This window comes from Panthera tigris, chromosome E1 (assembly GCF_018350195.1).
Source record: "Panthera tigris isolate Pti1 chromosome E1, P.tigris_Pti1_mat1.1, whole genome shotgun sequence".
Classification (NCBI taxonomy): domain Eukaryota; kingdom Metazoa; phylum Chordata; class Mammalia; order Carnivora; family Felidae; genus Panthera; species Panthera tigris.
Window position 1 is genome coordinate 39,397,948 of NC_056673.1, and position 17,955 is coordinate 39,415,902.

General features: G+C 42.0%; 1 protein-coding gene and 1 long non-coding RNA gene across 4 annotated transcripts in view; one reads left to right on the forward strand and one right to left on the reverse strand.

Annotated features, from left to right (window-relative positions):
• Nucleotides 1–17,955, forward strand: part of LOC107179984 — a 148,824-nt gene that overhangs the window by 92,656 nt on the left and 38,213 nt on the right. The window lies entirely within an intron of this gene.
• On the reverse strand, nt 166–17,084 carry KRT23 (keratin 23). The gene is made up of 8 exons (XM_007085822.3): nt 16,612–17,084; nt 9,810–9,892; nt 8,517–8,673; nt 7,297–7,458; nt 7,087–7,209; nt 3,918–4,138; nt 2,459–2,490; nt 166–1,052 (listed from the first exon to the last, which is right to left on the reverse strand). The coding sequence occupies exons 1-8, from the start codon at nt 17,005–17,007 to the stop codon at nt 958–960; spliced, it is 1,269 nt and encodes a 422-aa protein (XP_007085884.1). The 5' UTR covers nt 17,008–17,084; the 3' UTR covers nt 166–957.

Genomic DNA, 17,955 nt, shown 5'->3' on the forward strand with positions numbered 1-17,955 from the left:
GAGCCTGGAGCCTGTTTCGGATTCTGTGTCTCCCTCTCTCTCTGACCCTCCCTGTTTATGTGGTGCCTCTCTCTGTCTCAAAAATAAATAAACATTAAAAAAAAATTAAATATATTTTTTAAAGTTTTTATTTATTTATTTTTGAGAGAGAGAGAAACAGTGGGGGAAGAGCAGAGAGAGAAGGGGACAGAGGATCTGAAGCGGGCTCTGTGTGGACAGCAGAGAGCTCTACCAGGGGTTGAACGCATGAACCGATGAGATCGTGACCTGGGCAGAAGGCAGATGCTTAATGGACTGAGCCACCCAGGTGCCCCTGACTTCCCTTTTCTAGCTTTAACTTTCTTTTAGGCCCTTAAGGTTATGTAGGTATGCCTGTATGTGAGACAGAATACTGTTTGGTCATCTTACATTCTCAGCGAGGCTTTCTTAGGCCTCCCTTTCTCTGTTTTCCCCCTTCTGTTGGCAGAGGTGTGGAGAGCCTCATGAGCCACATCTTTCCCTTGGTTGCATATCTGCAAGGTAACAATTCTGCCCAGTGTTTGGCTGCTGCAGACATGTTCAAAGCATTAAGCTCCCTTTCTTTCATGGACAATGCCCAGAGAATCCCTTGTTAGGATGAGACATTGATATAACAATGACATAAATATGATGTGACATAAACAAAGACATGATGCACCAGGTGTAAAGTTTTATTGGCTACAAAACAGATACACAGTGATGGCAATCTGAAGACTGTAGTAGTAAAGTAGAGCTTTATGCTCATGAACTCATACTGTGATTCAGAAAGTGCAGCAGTATATTGTTATGGAATGTCTGGTGACATTGTTCCCGAGGGGGGAAAAAGTTTCTGAGATTGAAAACTCCAAGGATACCTCTTAGGACTCACCCATCATGTCTGGGCAAAGATTTCTATTGGGGAAAAGTAGCCCTTATAATAGGCAGAAACGTTTTTTGGCTTTATGCATACTTTTGGATCTCATTCACTTGAGAAAGAATTATTCTTCCGTTGATGCTCTCCTGTGTGATGGCCTTGATCTTTGGAGCTGCAGATGCTGAAGGGAAAAGGCAATGAAGAGGTCACTATCATGCTCCTGCCACCATCTGAAATACTTATTTTTATTTCCCTGCTCTTAGTACCTGAAACTTCTCCATCCCTTCCAACATAATCCCTGAGCAATATGGCAGGTTCTGCTAGAGGGAAGAGATCTCACCAAGGAAAGTTTTTCATTTCACCCTCCAGGAAACAAGGGTGTGTGAATAGTGTCATCTTCTAGGGGCCAAGACCTTCATCTTAGGCATGACTGATACAGAATCTAGTCCCTGACTACACATCCTGGAGGAGGTCTTCCTGCTTTTGTTCCACTTGTACCACAGATTCTATGAGCTAACAGCGCATTAAATGCCATTCTGAGCACCTCATTTAAAGATCTAGAAAGCATGAGGGATGGATGAGAAGCCAGGGCTGTTTATCATGCCCACTGTTTTCAAAGTTATGATTTATTTGAATATGTGCTTTGTTGACACGGCGGGAAACTGATTCTAGACCAAAGGGAAGACTTGAAATTAATAGAGACGTGGGGAGACCTTTGTTAAAAATCAAACCTCTCCAACAGTAGATTGTGCCACTCCATCAAGTAATGAGTTCCCTGTCCCTGGACATGGTAAGGAGAGGCTGAAGGACCATCTGTCAATGTCTTGCAAAGAGGTAGCAGTTACACAAGCTGCCCATGATGGTGCCCAGAACCCTGACTCTCTGAATCTCTAATACCTTAGAACACTTTTACCACAAACTGATCAGAAAAGTGCTGCTCGTCCCAGATGGGGGCGTCTTAGAACTTTTCTGTGAGATGTTACAGGCAATCTGAGAAAATAGGGTTCCCAGGTCAAAGATATTTGGCAACACCGAGTTAAGCCAAGTAAAACTTTTGTTGTTTCTTTCTCTTTCCTGTTTTCTTCCCCACAGCAGTATCTGTTCCATGTTTAACTTACTGAAATGCATGGCTGTTCATTAAGAGGATAGTGGTATACGGTATTTCCAACCATTTCTGTCCATGGAACACATCTTTCATAATATGCAACAAGTTTCACGGAACACTAGTGTTCAACAGAATATAGTTTGGGAAATTATGTGAAATCATTTTCTCTTAATTTCCTAGGAGTTTAGTAAACAGACTCCATAACTTAACAGAGATGTAATAATGTGAATGATCATTGCTATCTACTTTATTGCTGGCAGAGACCTTGCGTATATATTATTGAAGACAATACTAACAGATCCCTGTTTTCCTGTTATCTACTTTAAGTTCATTCAAAAATTCCTGGACATTTGGGAGTAAAATAAAAATTGAACACAAGATATTTGGGAGTACAGTAAAGATTATGATTACTAGGGAATTAATAAACGTGCTGATTAATTTTTAAAAAGAAAATTCAAATGATGAAAAGACTTTTTTTTTACCTTTCACACTTGACTTTGATTCTTCCATCGTCCTATAAAAATGATAAGAGTTACGGCTCATTTTAGCGTTAGCAACAATCATAAAAACTCCTCAAGGTGAACTAACTTCCTTTGCCTGCCTATAAATTCATAGCTCTTTAATGAGGATAATTGTCCAAGCTCTCTGTAGTCTCAAGGTCATGAGTTCATGGGCAAACCTTCCTGGATCCAGAAGAAAGTGAGTATGGCCTCACATGGACCCTAGGGTCAAGACAAGTCTATCAAACCACCTCCATCGTTTCAGTTGGCTGCAGGATTTGCCTCGACTGAGATCCTTTCCAGGGTCTGGGTTTGAAGCTTAGAACTGTTTTTCAGACTGTTCAAGATTTGGTCTATGTATTTTTATTTATTTTATTTTTTGGAGTTTACTTAAGCAATCTCTGTACCCAGAGTGGGGCTCGAACTTATGACCCCGAGATCAAGAGCCACATGCTTTACCGACAGAGCCAGCTGGGCCCCCCTATTTATGTATTTAAAAAATTTTCTGGGACTCCTGGGTGACTCAGTTAGTTAAGTGTCCAACTCTTGATTTCGGCTCAGGTCATGATCTCACAGTTCATGAGTTCAAGCCCTGTGTTGGACTCTGTGCTGACATTGTAGAATCTGCTTGGGATTCTCTCTCTCCCTCTCTCTCTCTGTCCCTCCCCTATTCGTGCTCTCTCTCTCTCTCTCAAAATTAATAAATAAACATTAAAAAAATTTCTCATCCTTTCTCTTGGGTCATAGAATATATGTGCCCTTTTTTTCCTGAACAATTATTGTCATTTCCTAAATTGGTTGGAAATACTGGATTGAAGAATCTAGACTTCTCAATCTCTTATGAATCTTTTCCTGCTGTCAGGTTAAAATATTCCACCAACCTTCCTTTTTTTTTTTTTTCCAGAACCAAAATTGTATACATTTCCAGTGGGAAACACTATAGTCAAGCCTTCCTAGTTGTTTCTTTTTTTTCTTTCTAAGTTTATTTATTTTGAGAGAGAGTAAGAGCGAGAGAGACAGAGAGAGGGAGGGACAGAGAGAGAGGAAGAGAGAATCCCAAGTGGACTCTGCAGTCAGCACAGAGCCCCACGAGGGGCTCGATCTCATGAACCATGAGATCATGATCTGAGCCAAAATCATGAGTCAGATGCTTAGCTTACTGAGCCACCCAGTTTGCCCCCTTAGTTTCTTTCTAGAGATCTTAATATATTAATTTTAACGATGGACCTTAAATCTTAGTGTCTTGGGAGTAATAGCTGATTGATTGACATATGCTACTTAAATACAACCTGATGTTAAATATCCAGAAGAAATTCATCACAAACCTTTCTTTCTCTGGAGTGATGCTCGCTAACAGGCATAACAGGTACGAGGTATATGAATGCATACACAGAAACTCAGTGCCCTTTTCGTCCTCCTCCCCAGCCGGCCTTTGCCTTACCCCTCGCTCTCTCCCTCCAGGAGCTGGTGGTAGGTGGCGATTTCCTTCTCCAGGTGGGTCTTGATGCCCAGGAGGACCTTGTATTCATTGTTCTGCCGCTCCAGGTCATGGCGTAGCTGTGTCAGTTCATCCTCATAGTGGGAGATGACGTATTGCATGTCCCGGAGCTGGCAGGAGTACTGGGACTGGGTCTCTGACAGCATGTTCTCTAAAGCAGATTTCTGAAAGAGGAAACGAGGTTTCTTGTACTAACTGACCGATGGCTTGATAGATTGAACAATGTGTGCTGGTTGAGTAGTTACAACACACCGACCACTCTGCTAGGTGTCTTGGTGGCTGCCGGGGGTGCAAAGGTGGGCAGCTGGCTGACTCCAGGGTTGGGGCTTGGGCAGTGAGGAGTGGACTAGAGTCAGGACTTCTGAAGCCCATTTTATGGGCATTTCTTTGTGTCAGGGAGCTCTTGGCAACTTTGCCGCATTCCTGTAGCGTTTACTGTATGTGCTGCTCTTTCGCGATTGAGCATATGCCCATTTTATCTCTGGCCTAATCTAAACCTCCTGGGGAAATAGCAACTGGGACCCCTGTCTCTTTGTGTCTTCAGAGAAGGGTTTCAAGTAGGGGTGCCAGATAAAATAGGGGGCACCTCGTTATATTTGAATTTCAGACGAGCGACGAGTAATTTTTTAGTACATGTATATCCTAAAAATTGCCTCAATATTGCATGGGATATACTTACACTAAAAAAAAACAAAACTGTGCTGCGTATCCAAAATTCAAATTTTTTGTTTTTATTTTTGGGAGAGTGCAAGTCAGGGAGGGGCAGAGAGAGGGGGACAGAGGATCCGAAGAGGGCTCTGCGCTGACAGGCTGACAGCAGTGAGCCGCATGTGGAGCTTGAACTCATGAACTGCGAGATCATGACCTGAGCTAAAGCTGGACACTCAACCAACCGACTGAGCCACCCAGGTGCCCCCTAAATTCAAATTTAATGGGATGTCCTGTATTTTAATTTTGGTCAGTCTGGCAACCATAGTCCCAAGCCATGCTTATTGATGATGACAATGGTAACAGGTTGTCATTTTTGAGGAAATTTTAAAAGCTGCACATTGAAGTTGCTGCTCTAGGATACAGAGAACTGACTTAAATCCCTGCTCTGTTTGGATTTACCACCCGCTTTTCTGGAGCGCAGAACTTTAATCTTCAGGAGAAATCCCTGACTCTGCTGGATGCTCTCACTTTATCACAGCTGCTAACTTTCAGGGGGCCCCTTCATGCCGCCTGCTCTGCTCCTCTCCCTCTCCTGTTCTCCCAAAGGGCTGCTGCCTTCCCTCTCCTGTCTCTCAGCCCAGGGCCTCACTTCCTATGTTGTTACGGAAATGAAAGCCATCAGGAGAGGATTCCCACAGGCTCCCACCATTATTTCCACCCACGTGTATCTGCTTCCAGGTTCTCAGTGCCCCCTTGGTACCAGGTTCTCACTCCCCTGCTGGTACCTGGCACGAGCTGTCTGTTCTCCAGTCATTTCAGCCGTTGCCCGCTGTCTTGCATCACCTGTATTTTCCTCTCTACCGGCTTCTTCCCATCTGTCAAATAGAGTAATTTCTCCCATCTTAAAATTGTTCTCTTGACTCCTTATCTGCCTTCAGCTGTCATCCGATTTCTCTGCTCCCCTTCACCTATAGCAAAGCTCCTTGAAGAATTGTCCATATCTGCTGTTCTAAATTCCTCTTGACCTCCCTCTGAGGGTGAAGGCTGCGCAGTCTGACTCCACTGTTACCCCAGTGGCCTCCCCTTCCCTTCCCTCCTCTTTTCTCCTTTTTTCTTCCCTTTGTTCATTTACTACAGCCACATTGGCTTCCCTACTGATCCTCCAACCCGACCCACGCACCTGTACAGCATGGCTTTCGCAGTTACTGTTCTCTCCCCCTGGAGCCCCCTCTCTATTGCCACATGATGCGCCTTCTTACCACTTCAACTGTCGCCTTAACAGTGAAACCTTTCCTGAGCACCTTGTTTAAAATGGCAGTCCCGCACTCCAGAATGCCTGACCTCGCCCTGCCATGCTTTATTTATTGGCAGCACTTTTTGCCATCTCACATACTACATATTTTGATGATCTGTGCCTTTATTGACTGTCATCCCCACTAGAGTGTCAACTCCCTTATTGTAGAATCCTCAGCACTCAGAACAGTAGCAGATGGTAGAATGAATGAAAATGGATATAAATGTTTTGCTGACCTCACAGGGTTGTTGCGAAATACTGCATGTCTAAATGTTTTGAAAACTATAAAACACTGTAATTATTTCTTTGCTCATTATTATCACCTTGACAGTGTACATTTTAAATGTCTGTTTACCGTCACTTATTCCTAAAACATAACAGTAATTTACCATGTGCATCTGCAACAGAATAAACCAGTGATTTCTCCTCAAGACCAAGGGCAGAGTAGCCCTTGGAAATGATATTGATGAATGATCAGAAGATTTGGATAGGCTACAAAGGTAATCAAATGATAGATTTTATTTAATGAATCTTGAGTGCTTGTGACGCTTCATACAAAGCATTTTACTAAAAACCATGAAAATTCTAGAAATGATTTATATATAAGAATTTATAGTTCACTGGGTGATAAGACATATACATAATGAACAGAGTGGTACTTCGGAGTGAGCCAGGCCTGGATTTGCCACCAATTCATTTTGGCACCAGGATTTCTTTTTACTGGGGTTTCAGGGGGCGGCCTGGTTGCCGAGCGGGGAGAGCGCTGGTAGAGATTATGAGGGCCTCCTAGACTCCCGCACCTGCCCCCAAATACCAGGTGGCTTCACCACTGGCCACTTACTATCTATGTGACCTTGGCCAATTTACTTAACTGTTTGGAACTTTTGTTTTCTCATCTCTAAAATGAGAACACAAAGACCTGCCTGGAAAGGTTAATGTGAGGTTTGATGACAGTTAACATAATGAACCCCCTGACGTACCATGTGGCACATTGTGGACACGGCGGTAAATGATAGCTCTCATTATCATGCTCATCATGAGCAATTTGGATGGAAAATGGGAAGTGAGAGATGTCCCAAGGGAGTTGGAGAGATGAGCCCAGGAGAGAGGTCACGAGAGGTTCTGTCGAAGAGGCGGGACCTGACCCAGGATTTTCCTCAGACTCACCCGGTGGCACTGCGCCTGCAGGTCAATCTCCAGGGCCTGGAAAGTGCGCTTCAGCTCATGGATGTCACTTTGGCTACTTGGCACAGCTGCTGGACTGGCCACTTCTTGCGCCATGGCTGCTGACTGCGAGACCAAGCAAAGGGCAGAGGCATTGGCATTGGGACCACATGGAAATGGAACCTTTGGGAAGTCTGAGCCCCTTTTCTTTACCTGCTCTTTATACCAAGTGTCCAACTCTTGATGCTTCTTCTTTATTATAAACTCATATTCCTGTCTCATATCCTCCAGGATCTTAATTAGATCCTCTCCTGGAGTTGCATCCACCTTCACATTGACCTTGAAGTCATTTGGCACATGACGTTCTATCATTTCCTGTTTAATAACAGAAAAAAAAAAAATGAATCGGCTGTGAGAATCAGAAGGCCAGAAGTGTGTTGATTGGCAGCAGTTAACAGATCTTTTAAAAATTCAGCTTATGTGGTTGTTATTCTTTTATTGGTTTGGTTTGGCTTCTTAGGTATTATTTGTTGATGACAAAACATATATTCTTTTTTCTATTATAACTCCATGAAATAAAAAATAACACTAGATAGGTAATCAAATGGCCTCTGTGATTACTGACTTAATCCCTGGTTGAAAATGTTTCGCAAAGAATTCTGCTTCTGTAGCACATAAAATACTCTTCAGCACACATTCGTAGGTGAAATGATGGCACAATTCAACAGTTGAACATTTCAGTTTGTAGACTACTGCTTTGGGGAAGCTGTTTAGCAACCCAAAGCCAAAAGGTATAAAGACTTTTAACGTCTTGGCCACGTATTATGATTCCATAGGGTTGACACCCATAGGATATCATGAAAACCAAGAAACCGTAGGAAACGTTTAATTAAGTCATTGTCTCACCAGCTCTTCATAATTGAGGCCCTTTGATGTTCATAAGCAATTTTGTTTGCCTAAAACGGGGATTGCTTTCCTCATATTGCATCAGAGTCTCAGGGGCTTTAGATGGAATGTAACCTCTTCAAAGTTAGTTACATGGTTCTGGAAATTAAGATTCTTCGTTTTTGTCACTAGTTTTATTTACCTTGGTCAGTGGCAGATTCTCTTCATTCTACTGTCCCCCAATTTGCTGTACGTTGGGTCAATGAAGGAAGTTCAACCTCACGCATTTATTCTTACGGTATCATACTAACAAACAAGTCTGGATAATCATTGTATATTAGCAAAATTATTGGCTGATTTATCATCAGTTGTGATTTTATTTTGGCTATTGGATCTGACACTGCATAGACAACCTTGAAGCTGGAAAAATTAGATGTTTCTATTCTAGGACTAGCATTCAGATGGTAGGTTTTTCTGTGGCTATTAAGTCATCTGAACGTGCAGATTAAGAGCTGTGCTGGTTACCAGGGGCTCCTAGGGAGTCCTACCTGCTCATGGCGCTTCTTCATGAGAATGAGCTCTTTCCTCATCCCCTCAACCTCCTGTTCCAGATCTGTTGTGACAATGGTCAGATCATCCAAGGTCTTTCGGAGACCTTCAACTTCAATTTCCAAATCTTTCTTGAAGGAGTGTTCATTTTCGTACCTTTGGTTGGAAGGAAGAGAAGAATACACCTGTCGTTGGAAGGCCGCGGCTTTGTAAGGATTCACCTTCATTTAGAGGTGAATCTCTTATCCCTCATATGTCTGTTTCATGCAGGTTTTTCTGTGATGGTGACTCAATGTTTGTTTGTTTATTTGTTTTTTAATTAGAGAAGATGAAATAATAAACAGCCATATACCCATCAATTAGATTTAGTAACTCTTAACAATTTGCTTCGTCTATACTCTATTTTGTATTTTAACCTAAACTATAGGCATTATGACATTTCACCTCTAAATACTTAGGAATACATTTTAAAAAATTTTTTTAATGTTTATTTCTGAGAGAGAGAGAGAGCACGAGTCGGGGAGGAACAGAGAGAGAGGTAGACACAGAACCCGAAGCAGGCTCCAGGCTCTGAGCTGTCAGCACAGAGCCCAACATGGGGCTCGAACACATGAACCATGAGATCATGACCTAAGTCAAAGTCAGATGCTTAACTGACTGAGCCCACAGGTGTCCCAGGAATACATCTTTTTAAAACAAGAATTTTCATTAAGAATGAAGCTAAATGTTATCTAAGTGATGAGCAGACTCTTAACTATGGAGAACAGGTTGATGGTCACCAGAGGGGATTGGGGTGGGGGATGGGGGAAATAGGTGATGGGGATTAAGGAAGACACCTGTTGTGATGAGCACTGGGTGATGTATGGAAGTATTGAATCACTACATTGTACACCCAAAACTAATGTAAAGCTGTATGTTAACTATACTGGAATTAAAATAAGAGAAAAAAATGAAAACAAAAGTTTTCTAAATAAGCATAACATTATCACACCTGCAGAGCTAATAATAGCTCTTTAACATCATCTGATTCTTGGTTCATATTCAAATTTCCCCATGCCCAAAAGTGTATTTTATATCTAGTTTGTTTAAAGTAGGGTCCATTCAAGTATTTGTTATTATGCCTTTTTAATTCTCTTTTAAAGATATTACACGTGGCTAATGGCGAGATAAGTTAATTCCTTTAGAAAACAAAAACAAGATGAACCCCCAAAACAAAACAAAACAAAACAAAACAAAACAAAACAAAAACAGCAAATGACAATTCCCCACAATACAGTGAAGAAGGAACTTACTTGAGGCCGAAGTCATCCACTGCCATCCTGGCATTGTCAATGAGAAGAGTGATCTGAGCATTGGTCTGCTTGCCATCCATGATCTGGAAAACATGCATCAAGAGTCTTTTAAGTCAGGGGCTCCTGGGTGGCTCAGTTGGTTTAGCATCTGGCTCTTGATTTCAGCTCCGGTCATGATTTCACAGTTCATGAGTTTGAGTCTCACACAGAGCCTGCTTGGGATTCTCTCTCCCTCTCTCTCTGCCCCTCCCCTGCTCACTCTGTCTCTCTCTCTCTCTCTCAAAATAAATTAAAAAAAAAAAGAGGCTTTTAAATCAGATACCTCCCATGGGAGAGGTGCGTTTCCACCCTGTACTTTCTGGGTATATGATTTGTTAGCATAGATGATTTCTTTTTCTGGCATTGGAACAACAAATAACTAAATCAATAAATACTGAACACTTATGAGGTACAAAACATCAGAATGATTTTAAAGTAAGAATATGGCCCGCAGCCCCTTCGCTGTCTTTTTTTACACTGAGTTTGAGAGGCTAAAATTGAGGCCGCTGTTGGAAAAATGACATTGGAAAGGGAAGAAGAGTCACTTCAAAGTGCCTTCTAACTTGCTAGTGCTGCAAACATACCTTTGGTGTTTTCTTTCAGCTCATCCACATCTGAAGATGTTAAAAGAGGTTTAAGTTCCAATCCTGCCTTATTGTGAATATTAGGTTGGCTCCCTTAAAGTGCATTAGTTATTTTAGATGAACATAATTCTTCCTCGTGGTAGCATTCATGTTTCAGATCACTGAGCGAAGTACCAAAATTATCACTGGTATATGTTTGTCAAACTAATTTTAAATGAATTTTGTAATAGTCATCACATGCCACAATTATTTTCTGTCCAAAGTGGGGATAGCCATGCCCATAACTTTTAGGTATGCGTACGTGTTTGTAAGCTCTTCTATGATGAGAATGCCCCAATTGTATCTATTAAAATATTGAGTGAAATAACTTTTTAGCAGCTTAATAAACTTCAGCTGTGTTAAGGCCTCTATTTAAGACTTTCACTAGATGTTCATACACTTTTTAACATTAAATAAAAACTGCTGTTGAAAGTTCCTACCCGAGCAGTTGTGTGTACGTGTATGATTTGTAAATTCTTCTAGGTAGTGGTGACTAGGGGAGTATTGCACATTTGATGTATGTCACCATCTTTAGGAAAATTGAGGAGACGATGTCTCAATGTCAAAAGTATAATACTACTTTTGTACCAAGTATTGTGCTGAACTAGGAACTGGACGTTTTCTTTTAACTTCCTATTACTCACCATTGGCATGAACTCAGGCCAGTCACACTGTCCCTTGGGTTTCAGTTTCATTGTCTGTTAAATAAGGAGTTTGCACTACAACCAGTTGACCTTAGAGGTCCTAGCTCTAAACTTCTGTGATGTAGTTGGAGACAGAAAATTCTGTGACATTCCCATCGTATTTAAACAGATAATTCCTTTATTTAGAAAAGATTTCCTGAGGATAAAGTCATACCTCAATACAAAGACACCTTTTAAAAATCTGATCCTATTCAAAGCTCCACTGGTTGCTTGGAATTTGGCATCATGAATGCACAATAGCAAGATTCAGAGGTGGTGATAACACTCCTGAGTCTGGAACTCAAAAAGCAGGGTCTGGGGTCCCACCCTATCACCTGCTAGCTGAGTGAGCTTGCCAAGTATCAGTTTCTTCATCCATAAAATGGCAATAATAATCATAGTAGCCACTTTATCAAAGAGTTATGAGGATTAGATTGGAAGCGATTAAATAAAATGTCATGACGTACTTAGCATATTCTGGGCATACTGTAGACACTGAAAAATTAGTTGAAACTAAATTAATTTAGAAAAATTTAAAGTGTTTAATTTTTTTTTATGAAAGAGCTTTTGAGAAGACATCCAGATGGCCAATAGACACACGAAAAAATGCTCTACATCACTCATCATCAGGGAAACGCAAATCAAAACCACAATAAGATAATAATACCTCACACCAGTCAGAATTGGCTAGCATCAGAAAGACAAGATATAATAAGTGTTGGAGCGGATGTGGGGAAAAGGGAACCTTCGTGCACTGTGAGTGGGAATGTAAATTAGTACAGACACAGTGGAAAACAGTATGGAGGTTCCTCAAAAATTAGAAATAGAAATGCCGTATGACCCAGTAATTCCACTTCTGGATATTTACCTGAAAAAAATAAAACAAAAAAAACACTAACTTGAAAAGATGTATGCACCTCTGTGTTCATTGCAGCATTATTTATAATAGCCGAGAACCAACGTAAGTGTCCATCAATAGATGAATGGATACAGAAGATGTGCTAGATATATACAATGGAATGCTACTAAACAATAAAAAGAATGATATCCTCTGTGATGACATGGGTGGACCTAGAGGATATATGCTAGGTGAAATAAGTCAGACAGAAAAATACCATAGAAATAAGGAAGAAGTCAAATACCGTATGATTTCACTTACATAGGGAATCTAAAAGACAATAAATAAAGAAGTAAAGGATACACTTGATCTTAGCCAAAAGGCCGAGAAGCGATAAGAAATAAAGAATAAAGAAAACAAACAGAAATGGACTCGTAAATGCAGGGAACCAACTGGTGGTTTCCAGAGGAGGGGCGGAGGGGAGTGGGTGAAGTAGGCAAATGGGATTAAGAGATACAAACTTCCAGTTGTAAAATAAATAAGTCATGGGGATGAAAAGTACAGCATAAGGAATATAGTTAAAGAGGAAAGAAAGAAAAAAGTTGGCACTTTCGTAACTAGAGCCAATGTCTGTGCTGGATAAAGGCCAGGTTCTGTATGTTTTGAGATGCATCCCCAAAGTTCTGTTGTTTGTGGCGGGAGATAGCCAGGCTCCTGCCCAACTTCTTTCTTCCAGTGGATTCCAAGTGGTACTCTGACTACTTCCTTTGCTCGAAAAAAGGATTCTGTAGATATTTCCTGGTCTCCCCTCTGTAAGTGCTGCTTAGGGACTCTCATACCAATCAATGCTTTTCCTTCCAGGCTCTTTACTCCTTGTGCTATGCTATCTAAGCTCATAGGAAATGAGAAGAGGCTCCATCCACAAGGGCCTGGGGACCCTGGTTACTGAGGTGACAGGATCATCAGAGACATCCAGAGAAACCAAACACTATTCCCCCCCATGGAATCAGAAAATCCAAAATGCTGTCTGGGGGCTTATTTGGCTTTTCTGGGTTAAACTGATGCTTTATCTGTTGCAACCCCCACATCAAGAATCTGATTCCCCCAGCCAGCATCCTTCTCAGAGTACATGAATGGTGACTTCTGAAGTGCACTTGATCTAGAGCTTGCTTGTTTATTTATTTGTTTGTTTGTTTAAATGTATTTATTTAAATTCAAGTTAGTTAACATACAGTGTAGTATTGGTTTCAGGAGTTGAACCCAGTGATTCATCGCTTACATATGAAACCCAGTGCTCATCTCAGCAAGTGCTCTCCTCAATGCCCATCCCCCATTGAGCCCACCCCCCACCCCTCACCCAACAGCCCTCCAGCAACCCTCAGTTTGTTCTCTGTATTTAAGAGTCTCTTATGGTTTGCCTCCCTCTCCGTTTTTATCTTATTTTTCCTTCCATAGAGCACATTTAAATATCAAAACCACTTCCCCAGTTCAGGCTTACTTGATGCAATTTTATGATACAGCCACTCTTTCTGAGACATCCTTCATGGTGATGAATGGATGATGAGGACAGATTGAGAAATAATATGTGAAGCATAGGTTTTGCATTGTGTGTTGTAGTTAATCACCTGGATCCTCCCCCAAGGCTCTGAGTTCATTCTTTTAAGAGGATCTAGTCGGTGTATTAATACAGCATTGCTGCTCCAGGGTGTGTAATCTCGTCCCAGGAAGAGGAAAATGGAATTTTTGATTGTAAACCACAGTACCAAATAGAGTACTATTGAGAGCCTTTCTAAAATACACATATCCTTATGGCTATATCTGACTCGGTGTTTCAAGAGGGTTGGATTAATTTTTGAGTTCATTTTTAAAATACTTTTTTAAAAAATTGTTTTTAGTGTTTATTTTTGAGAGAGAGAGAGACAGAGCACAAGTGGGGGAGGGGCAGAGAGGGAGAGAGGCACAGAACCTGAAGCAGGCTCCAGGCTCTGAGCTGTCAGCACAGAGCCTGACACAGGGATTGAACTCACGAGTGGTAAGATCATGACCTGAGCTGAAGTCAGATGCTTAACCGACTGAGCCACCCAGGCACCTCTGAAAGACTTTTTGAGTAACATTTAAGACCCCTGAGGTGGGGACGGGAAGAGTACCATATCTATTTCATCAAGGCCTGGGAAGGGGTCAGCCCCTGGTTGTTGTGGGTTGTTGTATCTTTGGGTCTCTCTTTTCTCGCCTGCAATCAAGGGAGATTGGGACAGATAGAACAACCTCGACGTCAAAGAGTTGTTTTCTTCAAACATGAAAAAAAAACAACTGAAGTAAGAAATCCAGAAAAGAGTGGAATTCAAACCTGAATTTAATTTGTAACCCAGAACCCAGGATCCTGGGCCACCCGGAGAGTGGGCAAGCCACCTGCTCCTTTTCTCAATCCTGTTCCAAAGAATTTGGGCAACCACGCAGTCTCAGTCTCCTCATCTATAAATTGGGGGTGAAAATGCCTGCTTCACAAAATGAGATAATGTTTATGAAATGTGTTGTATGATTAACAATGCCATTGTAATGCATTATCTTTATTAACAAACAGTACCATTTTTGTATTACATAGGCAAGGTGAGCACCATGCTGTATGGAAACTGTGAGGCCATTAGAAACAGATCTGTGTTAGAATTCGACCTCTGCCTCTCGCTGGTGGCTTTTCGTATCTGCTTCACTACTCTGAGCCTCAGTCTTTTTACAGCGTCATTGTAAGAATTGAATCAGGTACTATCGAATGTTTCCATCAGGGCAGAGAGCTCTCAGATAGTGCTGATACGTGTATTAAAATATCCAACACGGCGGCTGGCAAATAATAAGCACTCAATACGTGTTTTCCTCCCTCTTTCCTGTTCCCTCCTCCTCTCTACAATCAGTGAATTATTTGACTAGGTCTGACCTCACATTTCTTTTGGGAGTTATGTTCTCAACTGTCCATTTGCAAAAATCTTCTATATTCTCCATTCTAAAACCAAAGCAGCTTTTATTAGTTAAAAAAAAATATATGATGAGGTTTGTTGAGTCACCTTGTTTTTTTTCTAAAGACAACCATGTACTATATAGTTAAGGTAATTACACAGTCAGTTATTAGGTTGATTATTCAATAATTAGGGTTCATTATGAGGACAGATTTATATTATCTTGATTGGTCTTTCTTACATTCAAGTAAGGATGACCAAAGGTTGAAAAATAGCACTGAATAATATTGGAAACCTTGATGCCCTTTCTAGGATGTGCTAAATTATGATCTTTTGGGGAATTTTCTGGGACTGCTTTACATAAGAGGGAAGTTATATAGCTTTAAAAAATTATCTTATGGGATACCTGGGTGGCTCAATCGGTTAAATGTCTGACTGTTGGTTTCAGTTCAGGTCATGATCTCATGGTTTTGTGGGTTTGAGCCCTATGTCGGGCTCTGCGCTGGCAGTGCGGAGCCTGCTTGGGATTCTCCCTCTCTCCCCCTCTCTCTGCCCCTCCCACACTTGTGCTCTCTCTGTCTCTCTCTCAAAAAAAAAAAAAAAAAAAAAAAACACTTAAAATCTTATGAGGTAACTGGATTCCCTCTACTTCTAACCAATGTTATGAGACATCCCAGAAGGTATAAGCCTAGCTTTTTATTTAAAAAAAAAAATTTTTTTTTAACATTTATTTATTTTTGAGAGAGAGAGAGACAGAGCATGAACGGGGGAGGGTCAGAGAGAGGGAGACACAGAATCTGAAACAGGCTCCAGGCTCTGAGCTGTCAGCACAGAGCCCGACGCGGGGCTCGAACTCACGGACCACGAGATCATGACCTGAGCCAAAGTCAGATGCCCAACCGACTGAGCCACCCAGGTGCCCCAAGCCTAGCTTTTTAAATGTCTGATTGAATTTTTTTTAAAAGAAGTCTCCATTACCCATCCTACTGTAAGATTCCAAAAATTATGCTCATTTTATTCTTTTTTTTTTCCTTTCCAATAGACATATTTTTATTATGAATATAATAAAAATAAATTAATTGGGTAAATTAATTATTCTTATTTTTCAAGCAATATGCCCTTTTCATAACTGTAAGCAATAAGGACTCAGAGCTTTTAGCAGCTCGCAAGAGGAAATATCCAGGGATGTCAGAATAATGTACCGGCTAGTGGAGTGACGGCTTTTAGGTGTGATCTCCAAAATAACGTAACTCAGCTTTTCTTTCTGTGGGTCATCACTCTGTCACCAGGACTTTTGTGGTGGAACAGAACTGTTGTAGTGAGAAAGTAAATGCTGTCCTGTGCCTTGTGCACTGAGCGTGAAGGATGAATACCAGCCCTTATCATTACTATAACATTGCTGGATCATAACTGATACTGGACAGTAGCTGGTTGCCTTTTGGCATTTTTTTGGATTCTCTGCATAATTTATGTATAGAAGATGAAATATACAGAACAGAGTTTCCCGGGTCCAAAAGGGATAGTAAGAAAATATCCTCAAATACCTTTGTTCACAATGACTTTAAGCTGTTTTGCCATATTCCTGGAAATTGTCTTTTGTACCTATTTCTCCTCCCACGGCTCTCTGGAAACGCAGCCCCTCTCGAGTTCCAGGGTCACCTAGGATCTTACCTGCTCCTGCAGGTGGCTGATGTTTTCCTCATACTGGGAGTAATTTTGCTTACTGCCAGGATCTCTCTGCTCATGCCACTTCAGGATGCGACTCTCGAGCTGCTCGTTGGCCTCCTCCAGGGCACGTACCTTCTCCAGGTAGGAGGCCAGGCGGTCATTGAGGTTCTGCATCATCTCCTTCCCATTCCTGCCTGGGAGGGAATTGCCTCTTCTGGATCCCCAAGACCCTCCAGGAGGCAGGCAGCTTGGCGAGCTGAAGGAAAGGGAGACGCGGACGCCCCCGGCACCCCCGTGGACACTGGGAGCCCGAGGGAAGCTCCCCAGCTGGCCCCAGCTGCCTCCTGTGCCATGGAAGGAGCCTGAGAGGGTCTGGCTAAAGTTGTGGCTGGAGATCATGGTCCCATCTGTGTTTGGTGCAGGGCCGGGCTCTGCTCCGCTCCCTGGCGCTGCAGAACTGAGCCGCCCCAGACTGCTCCGGATGGTTTTATGCCCTTTGCTGTGGGAGTTCCCTTCTCTGACAACTGTACCAACAAGATCGTATCATTGTGCAACATGTGTTTCCTCTTGGTCAATCCCGAAATGCCCCTGGGCCTTCACACACATTGTTGTTGTTTAGAGCCACATCAATATACCAGTTTGCTTCTCCCTTCCAGTTGTAACCCAGAGGTGTGGCCCACAACATTAGGTGGGTACTAGTCTCAGGTGTTTTTCTAACCTTTCCGTGGAATTTTTCTATTGTCCACTTATCTGAAAACGGTCAGACTGAAGTCTACAAAAAGGTTATTTGGTGTAGTATAGATTTCCTTTTAAAAAGGAGACATTAATCACACTGACACACATGCCCTCTCCGCCAGCCCCAAGTAAACAAACCCCACCTCTAAAGCGAGGGTGGGAGAGACTCCCAAGGGAAGAGCCAGATCAGAATCTCAGGTCCTAGAATGAAAATACTCGTGCTGAGGAAATGGAGAATGTTCTGAATATCTGATGCCTTTGTGGCAGTCACTGTTTGATGGAAAGTAATTTCAAAGGATCATTCTTAAGAACAAACCGTCAATTATAATTAATGAATGAATGACCGAGCCTTCCGCTCCCAGGGTGCCTTTCATCCCCAGCACACCTCAAATCCAAACAACCGGGCCTACACCGGACTTCCTTGGCCCCTGGGAGAAATGCAGCCTTTGTTAACTGGCCAGCAGCCATGTCCCAGCTGAGCCCTGAAAAGCCTGGGTTCCGTGTGTCCGTGACCTGCAGGGGGGATGGAGGAAAACAGGAAATATGCCAGGGGTTGTCTAATGTGCTTGATGAATCTTATGCTTCGTCTGCCAAGGTAAAGGTTAAGAATGA